Source organism: Triticum urartu, chromosome 2 (assembly GCF_003073215.2).
Source record: "Triticum urartu cultivar G1812 chromosome 2, Tu2.1, whole genome shotgun sequence".
In the NCBI taxonomy this organism is placed as follows: Eukaryota; Viridiplantae; Streptophyta; class Magnoliopsida; order Poales; family Poaceae; genus Triticum; species Triticum urartu.
The window spans coordinates 625,804,512-625,817,706 of record NC_053023.1 but is presented as its reverse complement, the minus strand read 5'-3'; the positions used below and the strand labels follow the sequence as shown (position 1 = coordinate 625,817,706).

At 47.0% G+C, this 13,195-nt stretch overlaps 1 protein-coding gene across 26 annotated transcripts; it reads left to right on the top strand.

Moving 5' to 3' along the window:
- The first annotated feature begins 6,605 nt into the window (after nucleotides 1–6,605).
- LOC125539267 lies at nucleotides 6,606–11,948 on the top strand. Of its 26 annotated transcripts, none has more exons than XM_048702688.1 (7): nucleotides 6,608–7,136; nucleotides 8,272–8,344; nucleotides 8,418–8,544; nucleotides 8,741–8,791; nucleotides 8,884–8,984; nucleotides 9,358–9,485; nucleotides 11,462–11,948. In XM_048702688.1, the coding sequence occupies exons 3-7, from the start codon at nucleotides 8,450–8,452 to the stop codon at nucleotides 11,588–11,590; spliced, it is 504 nt and encodes a 167-aa protein (XP_048558645.1). In that variant the 5' UTR covers nucleotides 6,608–7,136; nucleotides 8,272–8,344; nucleotides 8,418–8,449; the 3' UTR covers nucleotides 11,591–11,948. The 26 variants fall into 26 exon arrangements, 4 of the variants coding, with proteins under 4 accessions (XP_048558645.1, XP_048558647.1, XP_048558648.1 ...); XR_007296752.1 differs by adding exons at nucleotides 9,877–9,957; nucleotides 11,289–11,376 and having other exon boundaries at nucleotides 6,609–7,136; nucleotides 8,272–8,544; nucleotides 8,741–8,984; nucleotides 11,468–11,948; XR_007296746.1 differs by adding exons at nucleotides 9,877–9,957; nucleotides 11,289–11,376 and having other exon boundaries at nucleotides 6,609–7,136; nucleotides 8,272–8,544; nucleotides 8,741–8,984.
- Nucleotides 11,949–13,195: the final 1,247 nt, after the last annotated feature.

The following is a 13,195-nucleotide window of genomic DNA, read 5'->3' as shown; positions in this document are numbered from 1 at the left end:
GACCGTACGATGTCCATCCAACGGCCGTAGTGCTTTTTAAACCTTTGGTCTTCTTGCTCCAGCCGCCCAAAGCAGCGCCGGTCGTGCCACCTGCTCCTGCCGCACGTGGCCGGCTGTGCTGCCGCGGAGGCCTCACCGCCCACTACTACTCCCACCGCTTGCCAGGCCATCCCTCTACGCACCCACACTCCCTGTTATTCTGCGGCGACGGCAGCCTCATACTGCAGCCGAATGAGTGAACCCTCATACTCCTCTACGCGTGGGCATCCACTGCCGCGTCTTCCCCGACTCCGCGTCGTCCCCTTCCTAGGCCTCGCCATCGTCCACCGCCCTGGTGCTCTTGGCGCGGCATGGTCAACGTGGTCAAGGAATGGCTTCCGTCGGACGTGGACTGTACGTGGAGAGGCTGACGGCTGGGTCCACGGCCGCAGCAAGGAAGTGCCTCCTTATTACGAGCAAAATAATTATTCCTCCACCTGACAACGGGGACCCACCGGACGGGCCACCGTATTTCGTGAAAAAAACATTTCCCCCTGACTGCTGGGACCCACCAACTACATCTTCGCACGTAAGGAAGTGTGTCCGAAAAAAACGATTCGCCCCCTAACTGCTGGGACCCACCAGCTACATCTTCACACGCAAGGAAGTGCGTCCAAAAAAACGATTCGCCCCCTGACAGCTGGGACCCACCAGCTACATCTTTGCACGCAAGGAAGTGCGTCCGAAAAAAATGATTCGCCCCCTGACTGCTGGGACCCACCAGCTACATCTTCGCACGCAAGGAAGTGCGTCTGGGCAAAAAAAACAATTCCCCCTGACTGCTGGGACCCAGCAGCTACATCTTCGCACGCAAGGAAGTGCGTCCGGGCAAAAAAACAAAACGATTTGCCCCCCTGACTGCTGGGACCCACCAGCTACATCTTCGCAAGCAAGGAAGTGCCTGACAGTCGGGACCCACCTGGTCGAAGCGTACGTAGCGTTGTCATTTTGGTCGCGAACGTGTACGTACATATATACTGGTGGATGTAGATGCGCGCACGTGTCATAGTAGAGGCGTGTACGTGTCGTAGTAGAGGCACGCACGTAGCATGTACACATACGTACATCGGCGAGGGTGCAATAAAGAAAATACGGCCACGTACGTACATACGGGCAGGGTCTCGAACGCCTACTCGCGCATACGTACGGCCATGGCTCGTGTACATGGCTGGGTCGGAACGGAGAAACAGCGTCATCGTCGTGTTCATGGGGAGGCAACGGAATGCGTCGTGTTCATGGGGAGACAACGGAATGCGTCGTGTTCATGGGGAGGCAACGGAATGCGTTGTGTTCATGGGGAGGCAACGTAATGCGTCGTGTTCATGGGTAGGCAACGGAATGCGTCGTGTTCATCGGGAGGCAACGGAACGCGTGGGAGCCAACCGGTTGGGTCGGAACGGAATGCGTGGTCGTGTTCATCGGGAGGGCTTGGACGGAACAGGCGATGGAAACGAGGCATGGCGTACCGCACAACGGAGGAAACGGACCTCCTACGTTCGGAACGGGGTCCTGTTGATCGGGAGGGGTCTGGCGTACCGCAAAACGGAGGAAACGGACCTCCTACGGTCGAAACGGGGGTCCTGTTGATCGGGAGGGGTGTGGCGTACCGCAAAACGGACGAAACGGACTTGTGTTGGAGCGCTACGGTCGAAACGGGGGTCCTGTTCATCGGGAGGGGTGTGGCGTACCGCAAAACAGGACTCCACGGGATACTGTTCATCTCCACCGTCGATCTCCTCCAGCCTCCATGGGCTCCTGTTCATCCAACCTCCACCGCGCGCTACTCCACCGACTACTATTCAACCACCCCTCCATGGGCACCCCTCCATCGTCTACTGTTCATCCAGCCCTCCACACCACGGGGTCCTGTTCAACCACCCCTCCACGGGCACCCCTCCACCGTCTACTGTTCATCCAGCCCTCCACCACACCACAGGGTCATGTTCATCCAAAGGCAACGCCACCGCTCACTGTTCATCCAACCCCCCCCCCCCCCCCCCCGCTCCCCGTTCATCCCAGAGGCAGCATCGATCGGCTTCAGTTAGCAGCAGTAGCGAAGGAATCGCTCGATTGGGTTCAGTTAACATCCATCGATCGATTGCTCGGGTTCAGTAACGCATAGCCTGCAGTGCAATCGCTCGGGTTCAGTTAGAGCCCAACGCCTCGCTCGGGTTCAGTTAGAGCCAACGCCTCGCACACACGCGCGTACATGTATGAGAGAAACGCGCATCGCTCAGCCCCCGACCTCCCACCGTAGCCGGGAACTCCCCAAAATTTTCCTCCCCCTCGCTTCTACCACGGTTTGTTCCGTCATGGACGGCCCAAAGAATGTCATGCAGCCGCGTCTCCGGCCCGCCCAGGATGAAAAGCTCATTTTATGTCATGATTTTTTGTCATAGAAGTAGGAGCCCACCACATCTATGATGATACCGGGTTTTGTCACAATTATCATCATAGAAGTGTCATATGTATGACAGAAAAAAATTCGTTCGGCCCAAAATGTCACGGATGTGTCTTTTTTTTGTAGTGAGGGTCCGCACGCTTAACGTTCAATGACGATCGGTATTATGAGTTTATGTGTTTTGATGTACCAAAGGTAGTTCGGAGTCCCGGATGTGATCACGGACATGAAGAGGAGTCTTGAAATGGTCGAGACATAAAGATTGATATATTTGAAGGCTATGTTTGGACACCAGAATGGTTTCGGATAAGTTCGGGCAATTACCAAAGTACCGGGGGGTTATCAGAACCCCCTGGGGAGTCAATGGGCCTTAATGGGCCATGGTGGGAGAGATAAGGAGGCGGCCAAGTGCCCCCCAAGCCCAATCCGAATTGGGGAGGGGGCCGGCCCCCCTTTCCTTCTCTCCTTCTCCCTCTTCCTTCTTCTCCTACTCCAACTAGGAAGGGGGGAACCTACTCCTACTAGGAGTAGGAATCCCCCTTGGGGCGCTCCATAGAGAGGGCCGGCCCTCCCCTCCTCCACTCCTTTATATACGGGGGAGGGGGGCACCCCATAGACACACAAGTTGACAGTTGTCTTAGCCGTGTGCGGTGCCCCCCTCCACAGATTTCCACCTCGGTCATATCATTGTAGTGCTTAGGCAAAGCCCTGCGTCGGTAACATCATCATCACCATCATCACGCCGTCGTGCTGACGTAACTCTCCCTCGGCCTCAACTGGATCAAGAGTACGAGGGACGTCACCAAGCTGAACGTGTGCAGATCGCGGAGGTGTCGTGCGTTTGGCACTTGATCGGTTGGATCGCAAAGACGTTCGACTACATCAACCGCGTTACTTAACGCTTCTGCTTTTGGTCTATGACGGTACGTGGACACACTCTCCCCTCTTGTTGCTATGCATCACCTAGATGGATCTTACATGTGCGTAGGATTTTTTTGAAATTACTGCGTTTCCCAACAACGTCGACTACATGACACTTCACCATTATTTAGGCCTAGGGGGAGGCATTGGGAAGTAATAAGTAGATGATGGGTTGCTAGAGTGATAGAAGCTTAAACCCTAGTTTATGCGTTGCTTCATAAGGGGCTGATTTGGATCCATATGTTTCATGCTATGGTTAGGTTTACCTTAATACTTCTTTCGTAGTTGTGGATGCTTGCGAGGGGGGTTAATCATAAATGGGAGGCTTGTTCAAGGAAGGGCAGCACCCAAGCACCGGTCCACCCACATATCAAATTATCAAAGTAACGAACGTGAATCATATGAGCATGATGAAAACTAGCTTGACAACGATTCCCATGTGTCCTCGGGAGCGCTTTGCTTTATATAAGAATTCGTCCAGGCTTGTCCTTTGCTACAAAAAGGATTGGGCCACCTTACTGCACCTTAGTTACTATATTTACTTGTTACCCGTTACAATTTCCTTCTGCTCCTCGTTGGGTTCGACAGTTTTACTTATCGAAAGGACTATGATAGATCACCTATACTTATGGGTCATCATTGTTGCTTCATATACCCCCTTGTTGCTACATAACCATGGTGCAGGTACTGGGCGTGGAGCAAGCCTTGAGCTTCTGGATGAGCAGCTGCCCGCGTCCTCTCGGATGTCCGCCGAGCCCGCTCACGACGTCACTCCGTCACCTGGCCTGCCGACGGGGCTGGCCGAGCCGGGCACAGAGCTTCCCGACGCAGCGTCCGAGCCGGCATCCTTGCCCATGCTGGCGTCCATGCCCGAGCCAGCACCTGCGCCGGTGTTCCCGCTCGTGTCAACCGAGCCGGCGTCCTCGCCTGAGCCGACTCCCTCGCCTGTCCTGTCGCCTGGTGTGACTGGTTTGTCGTCGTCATCTTCGTCGACCCCGTCTCTGCCGCCACCTCCGCCTCCTATCACTGTTCTGCGTGCTCGTACGCGCAGTTAGAGTGGTATTTTTCGGTCGAAGGAGCGTACTGACGGCACGGTTGCGTGGATTGCGGCGTGTATGGCACAGATATATGCTGACCCCACCATTGAGCCTCGGCATTTTCATGTAGCTCTTCAGATTCCTCATTGGCGCGGTGCCATGGAGCAGGAGTTTCAGGCACTACAGAGGAATAATACTTGGCGCTTGGTTCCTCCCGTATCTGGTGTCAACATCATTGACTCCAAATGGGTGTTTAAGATAAAGAAGCATGCTGATGGATCTATTGAGCGGTACAAGGCACGGCTGGTGGCTAAAGGGTTTAAACAATGGTATGGTCTTGATTATGAGGATACCTTTAGTCCAGTTGTCAAACCTACCACCATTCGTCTGCTTCTATCCTTGGTTATTGCCAAAGGGTGGTCTCTATGACAGCTTGATGTCCAGAATGCTTTCCTCCATGGGGTCTTGGAGGAAGAGGTCTACATGCGGCAACCTCTAGGTTTTGTTGATCCTTCTCATCCGCATCATTTGTGTCATCTTGAGAAGGCGCTTTATGGACTTAAGCAGGCTCCCCGTGCATGGTATGCCCAACTTGGCTCAGTTCTTCGATGTCTTGGGTTTGCTCCGTCCACTGCTGACACATCTCTGTTCATGTTCCATCGTCCTGAGGTTACTATGTACCTGGTGGTTTATGTTGATGACTTTATTCTTATCAGCTCCTTAATGATTGTTGTTGATCGTCTGTTGTCTGCTCTGAGTGATCATTTTGCTGTCAAGGATCTGGGTGCTCTCCATTACTTCCTTGGTTTGGAGGTTTCACGGTCTCTTGCTGGTCTGACTCTCACTCAGCATAAGTATTCCTTGGACTTGCTGCAACGTGCAGGTATGTGGCAGTGCAAGCATGCTGCCACCCCAATGTCTGCGACTGATCGATTATCAGCCTTGGATGGTGCCTTGCTTCCTTCAGATGATGCTATAGAGTGCCGCAGTATTGTTGGTGGGTTGCAGCACTTGACTATCACACAACCGGATATCTCTTATGCGGTAAACCGTGTGTGCCAATATCTTCATGCTCCTCGGACTTGTGAAGCGCATACTGTGTTATCTCTCTCATACTGTCTCCTATGGTTTGCATCTTCGGTCTACCTCCTCGAGTGCTCTCTCGGGGTTCTCTGATGCTGATTGGGCTGGGAGCCTGGATGACCGGCGATCAATGAGGGGTTATGTTGTCTTCTTTGGTCACAACTTGATTGCTTGGAGTGCGCGCAAGCAGGCCACCGTCTCTCGGAGTAGCACTGAAGTAGAGTATAAGGACGTTGCCAATGCCACGGCTGAGCTCATTTGAGTACAGTCTCTAATCCAGTTTTCCATGCTCGTACCAAGCACATCAAAGTTGACTATCACTTTGAGGGAACGTATTTCTCAGAACCTTCTTCGTATCAAGTTCATCTCCCCTAAAGATCAACTTGCTGACATCTTCACGAAACCACTTCCATAACCTCAGTTTGAAGGTTGTAGGCGCAATCTTAACTTACTTTGTACTTCAGGTCATAGTTAAGATTGAAGGGTTTTAGATATTGTCTATACGTAGCTTCTATGTACACTCTGTATATTGTATTTGTACACTACGTGTACCGTTATATATATATATATATATATATATATATATATATATATATATATAGGTAAAACTGTGTCTACCATAGCTTGCCACAGAACTAGTTAAGTTTTCCTAAACTTCTAACGGTTCAAAAGTTATAAAAAATATGAAATAAATATGGGAGCATCTCTCTAATGTAATAAGATGATCCAACAAAGGGATTGTCAAAATATGCATCTATGTGTCCTCGACAAAAATAATAAGCATTTCAGCTCAGTGCGACATAAATATATACTGAACTATTTGTTTTTTTGTCCAGGACACATACAGTCGTATTTTTTTAATCCCTCCGTTGGATCATGTTATATTATAGGTGTGTTGGTTCAGTATTTTTTTCAGAATTTTTGAGAACTTTTGCACCGTTAAAACCCTTAACTAGTTCTGTGGCAAACACTTGTAGAAAATCCTACTCCTATATATATATATATATATATATATATATATATATTATTCTGTTATATATATATAGGACGAAGTTATTTTGTTACTAGTAACAGAATATTCTGTTACTATCAGTACCGTGTAGAGGCCTGATCCATTTTGCACAAGCCGATGCTATCGATGTGGCATGGAACAGAGAAAAAGCCCACCCACTCTGCTGTTTCCATCGCCGGCTCCACCCCCTGCATCCACCCGCCGTCGGCGCCGCTCCTTGCTCCCACGCACCGCTGGCCCCTGCCTCCTTGCTTCCACGCGCCGCCGGCTCCGCCCCCTGTTTCCACCCGCCGCCGGCAGCCGGCCCCTGCTCCCACGCGCCGTCGGCCCCTGCCTCCCTGCTTCCACGCGCTGTCGGCTGCGCCCCCTGCTTCCACCCGCCGCCGCCGCCGCCCCTCTGCTTCCACCGCGCCACCGGCCTGCCTCCCCATTGCTTCCACCGGAGCGCCGCCCCCTGCTTCCACCGCGTCGCTGGCCCACCTCTCTGCTGCTTCCACCGCGTCGCCGCCCCGCACACTGGTTGCCAGTCGTGTGGCCGCCCCTTGCCCAACCTCCTAGTCGCCGGTGCCATGGCCGCGCCACCGCTTCGCAAGCCTCCGTTCAACGACATAACACCAAGCCGTTCGATGCCGCGGCTCGGGAGGTGACCATCTCAACCTTTCCACATTCCCCCCTGGACGTTCATGCTCCTCTGGTGTATATTCAGTTCGTGTTGTAGCTATGGTCATTCTATTATGATTTAAAGCTCATCTTGTGTGGTTTCTTTCTTCAGTCCCAAGTGGCAAATTTGTTATGTAGCATATGGTATCATTGAGCCGCACTTCTGTGTACTGTCCCTCTTCCCCTGCCCCTCAAGCGCCGCTGCTTTCTTGTGCTTGTTGTTCGACATGTGTTTGTCTGAATGCTTAGAGAAGAGACTTGTTTTCTGTACTAAACTCATTATTAGTTCGGTATGTATTATTTCGTTAGTTCATGAAAAAACACATAATAGTATTGGGTGCGTGTAATCATCAGTTCACGTTTCAAAATTATGTAAGTTTAGATATATCACCTAAAATAAATCCAAAGAAAAATTATGTAAGTTCAGTTTGTGTGCTGCTACAATTTTGCACTTCTTGTCTAGTCGTACTAGTACTGATGAATAACGAGTTGAATGAAAAATGTAGGGGTTGAAGTAAACCCTCTCGATATAACTATTACTGATATATGTGCTCCGCGCCTCCGCCTTTACATTTTTTCGTAAGTTCTAGAATTCGTAGAGCTTCAGTCCATCTATGTTGCTTCTGCGATAACTTACTGCCGCTCGTGCTCTCCGCCTCCATCAGCTCCACCTCACCGAAGCAATCTGTCTAGAGGAGGAGGTGTAGCCGGTCCACCCAATCTCCGACGTCTTATTCCACCTCCAAAAAATATCTTTTCATCAAAGTGCTGGTGCTAGATACTTTTACACATAATTCATACTAAACTGTAAGTTATCTCCGAAGCACTTTGTGCAGGAAATTATCTCATGAGTTGTGTGTAGCGTTTGTGCCTGGTGGGTGTTCGTATAAATCCCTAGGTGGCCACTGTTGGCCAGTTTTGTGTGCTTCAAACATGCTTCAAATTCTTTTCTAAACAAATTATTAGTATGACAAAAGATTTATACGGCTGATAAATCACTAGCATTTGAAGCATGTGTGCTTCAAACATGCTTCAAATGCTAGTGAGATGAATAGCTATAGAAGTGGGTTGTGCTGATAATACATGGCTCATATTTTTCTCAACGGATACTTATGCAGAATTCTCAAGCCACAGAAGGTCCCAGGACATTCACCGTCGGCACCATAGTCCGTTCACCGACGCAAAGATGAGGTCTAGCCATCGTCACCCACGACCGTGCACTCGCATCTCTCCAGCTTCAAGTACTGTCCTCCTCTAGCTGCAGGTCGCGTTCTCCTCCAGCCGCAGACCAATGCTATGATGAACATTCAAGGCAGCAAGCACACCACAGGTCGCAGCGCCGCCGTTGATCACATGTGCACATCCGTGCGATTGATGTGTGTGTGCTTTAGGTATGCATCTCAATGCCTCCGCCCTTCCTCTTTTCATGTATTATATTCTGAAAAAATTAGACGCTTTCAACTGAATAAAAAATGTGTCACACAAGTTCAGGTATAACTACTGCAGGACTTCAGAAATCTGAACAAACAATGCTCAAACCAATAGCTAATGTACGTCTGATGTCAAGTTTCTCTATATGGTTCGCAGTCCAACTGCTGTATTCGGCTGGGCTGCTCATGTGACGAGCTCCTCTTCCAGGTCCGGCAGCCCCCTGTACTTCCTCAATCTTTCAAAGTTTGATCCTTTTTTTGCAGCATGCTGAAAAACAGGATCCAACATTTATGAAAAAGAGATGAATTTAGAGGAAGATGCAGCACTGGAACGCAGAAGACTCAGTTCACACAAAAAATGAAAAAATGGCAGGAACAGGCAGCAGTTTTCAAAAATGAAGGTATAATAAAGTTCAAAAAAATGCTATTAAATTCTGAGTGTTGCAATTCAGTCCTTTTCAGTTAAGTTTCGTAAAGAAGTACATCAGAACAACAAGTTAAGTTTGACAACAAACCTGTAGTAGGACATCAATATATACCCCATTAGCAAAAATCATGTTATGGTGTTTTCATCCTTTCCTGTATTACCTAAAAGATGGTGCTTTGCTATTTCTCTATTAGTGATTCTGTTAGTGCCTGCAAATTGAAAGAGCTCTGGAACTGACCCGTGGACATTTTTCCGTAAAAACATTGCTACTTGTTTTTTCCAATTCTAGGTTTACATTCTAGCATACCTTTTTTTCTTATCAATTATTCTTCTATCCTTCCTTGTAGATGGAGATGTGAGCATGTATACATATGTTCTGGAGACACTAGACTTATCTGGTGGTGTGTGCGTGCTGCTGTATCCTCTTCCGGCCACTCTAATCTACACCCTCAGTACAAGCCGATGCATCGCCAAGGTACACTGGAATGAATATGTGTTTCTTCTGTGGTGATGATTTTGGGAGTAAAATGGGAAATTTAACAAAAGAAATATAAGAGTGCTTAGATCACTAAAGTAGTGATCTAAAATGCTCTTATATTTGTTTACAGAGGGAGTACTCAAGTCCATCTTGCAAACGAGTAGCATTTCAATAGTGCAAACATGCATCAAATTAAAAAAAACCGAGCCTGACTTGAAGCAAATTCATATCTAAGTGTTTATTTCATAGCTCATCGATACTCATATAAGCCCGTGCATATCTGGGTGTTTATTACTTCCAACTCTGAAGCTTGACATGCATATTTGGGGATGGTTTCAAGTACTAGTTTGGAACTATATCTAACCGATACTATAAAAAAATTTAGCAGTTCGACAGGGGTGCGGGGTTCAGTTCGACGATGACAAGCTAGGCAGCCGGCCTTTATCGTGAACTGGCACAGTTTGATCTTGTAAGAAATGGAAATTCCCTGATGTTGAGTGTGTCAGTACATTTGCTTGGCCGCTTTGCTACTCTAGTTAGTAACATATCACTTGCTAAATCAAAAATATTTTGTTGTTCACTTTCCTGTGTTTTGTTGGATAATTCTCAGGCTTTCTTTCTCTGAGAGGTACAAAAATCATAGTGCTTAATATACCGATGTGTGTGTTATACTTGAATTAAATAAAGTTAGAGGAGAAAGTGCCCCTATTCCATTACTTTGAGAAGTACAAGTACACCTTTCTGATAGTACAGTGCAGGCCCGGTGCTGGCCCTGCACAAATGGCGTCTTTAGCTCACCACGCTACCTCCCTCCCGCCGGTGGCTCTCCGTCCCTATTCAAAATTTTCCAGTGCGTCTTTATATTTTGTTCAGATCAACTACTTGCTGGTCATAAGTCCAATTTCATCTGTGTTTCCATGTTCTTCCTATAGCATAAGTTGATTGGCATTACTGTGACACTGATCAAGCCAACTGCGTGTATTTAGTGATTAAGGTCATTTGGAAAAAACTTTTACACTTGTTGTGATGCCTTACAATTAAGACATTTTTTATATAAACATTGTTGCAACATGAATGTCAAGGAAAAGCATGTGAAAATGCCCTCTATAGGAGAAAGGCTTCTACAGAAAATACTGTTGCAACATTTTAGGCATGCGATTACAATTTTTTTGGCAATTTATTCTAATTGGTGCGTTCAGATTAGTAATATATAGAGAAATTGTTTTGGTAGTACCATCAATCCACCGTTTGTCTAATTAAACAGAAATACACAACGGAAAGCAAAATGTTTTAACTAGTTCAACCCTGTAGGTAATTACATTGTATAGAGGTTGCACCAATTACACTCTATAGAGGCTACATCAGTTCAGTACATCAGTTCACCTTGATTAAAATACAGAAGTGCGCCGGCAAGATTTCGATCAGTTCGCTTATAAAAAAATAGGAAGTTGGTAGTGTAAAGAAACCGGAGAACCAATGTCAGCCTAGGTAACTCCACACAAGTGCACCCGTTAGAAACAAAAGGTTCTGCATGTCACTGTCATACCCTGCATAATGGAAATGGATGCAGAGTAGGAGTGAAACAGGGAAGGGGAATTGTTGCAGGGGCAAGTGTTGTGGGCATTAGCTGCTATGGTGCATCTTATCCAGTTATTGCTTGGTCTACATGCGGCCATTGCGAGGTTCAGCTTGGTTGACAAAAGTAAAACCAAATTTGGGTGTGTGTGAGTGTGTGTGTGTGTGTGCAAGTGCAACCGTGACTTGCATATGGTGTACAAACAAAGTTATTTTGGTTTTCAGACCCAGAAAAAGTTCAAAAAGAGTATATAGCCTGGGAAGTGGGAAGTACAAGAGGCAAAAGTTACCGAGTTCAACAAAAACAAAAAATGTTAGTTTCTCTTTTCTCTGATTTTCAGCTCTTTCTTTCTGTGTTTTGATCATCTGGAGCTGATGAGTTGTTTCATTTTTCGTAGTTTCAGAAGTACAAGGGAAAAGATGGAGAGGTTGGACTACTCACGACTGTTGTTGTGGAGCCGTGGCGCATCGACGAGCTCCTGCAGAGCCACGAGCTGCGGAACCGACGAGCCGGCTGCCTGTCATAGTTCCACAAAGGTTAAAAATAGTTGCTAATTAATTCCACAAAGGATTTTGTATGATCCATAGCCATCAGGCGAGCAGTTTAAGGCCTACTGCGTGAACCGTCCATCGTCTTATATGCATGAGCTTGTTGTCTCGATGCATCTAGCATCGGAGTATCTCCTCCCCCTTGCCGCACACACATGTCGGGCAGTCGAGCTAGTGTTGTTTGTGATTGCTGTCATTGGACAAAGGATTTGTTCTGTAACTCTGTACTGACGGGACCTTCAACATATATGGGGTTTAGAATTTGTTTGTAACTCTGTACTATCGGGACCTTCAGCATATATGGTGTTTTCAGTATTCTGATCTGTAGACCAAAAATGGTGAACATTTAAACATCAATTTGATTTAATAAAACTGAGAAGTTCTACTTTTGGTAAATAGCTGAACCTGGGTGCAACAAAGTTCTACCATTAGTCATGGGGATTATCAGTTAATGTGTGGTGTGTTTTTTTGTCAGTTTATGTGTTTTTTGTTTGTCAGACCATGTGCAAGTTTGTTATCGGTTCATGTGTATGTGTGTTGGTAACCACTACTATTGCTCGTACAGATCTGACCGTTCCCAGACAAGTTTAGGAGAAAAGCTCAAACAAAAAGAAACCCTACGAAAATTTAAATGGTAAAAGTTCAAGTCATAAAATGAGAGAAGTCCAGAGCCTAGTTGCAAATACATGTCAAGTTAAAAAAAACCAAAACACACGAAATATTTTCTTTTTGAAAAAATATCATTCAGTTCAGCGATATAAACCATGCAAGTTTGGGGACTATGATACCATAAAACGTTGAAAAGTTATGAGGAAAACCATACCAAAAAACAGAGTAAAGTCTAAATATGTGAAAACATGCTCAGGACAAACACATACGGACATCAGTTCAAATACTCTCTTATTGAAATCATTCAAAATTACCCAATGAAAAATACCTTGCCTTGACTTCAGCATGGTTATCGTAGTAGTCGGTGTCATTGTCGGACTGCAAAATCAAACCGTGCAATTCAATTCAGTACAAATTGTGATGACGCAAACTGTGAATGCAAAGAAAGAGAGAGCAACATGGTAAAGCTAAACTCACAGCCATAATGTGTAAGGTCTCTACTTGAGGGAAGCATCTCAAGAAACTCAGCAAAATTCTCGCTTCCCCTGCGACTCTGAAACGCACCTTCAGAGCTAACACATTGACGCTTGGTACCACTGTATTTGGGCAAACATTGGTAAACTCCAGCCTGCAAAGCATCACATCAGCGATCCATCAATCTACTACAGTATAATATAACTCGATGCAAATCAATCCAGCTATCGGTCAAAAAAAGATTTGCTGATCATATGAAAGATAGGCCGGAGATAAAAAAAATAAAATATTCCACCTTGATGATGGTGTTGCCGATCTCAAGCACGTGATTGGCCGTGTCCAAGTAGCCGAACACGGCGAGCTGAGGAGCATAGCCTATCCTTCCAGGCCCAGTGGCGTTGGTGTAGTAGAGGATGAGCCACTGCATGTGCGGGGTGGCAATGGCGCTGACTTCTTCCAAGTAGGAATACCAGAGCAGCATGCAACGGAGGTTGTGGCTG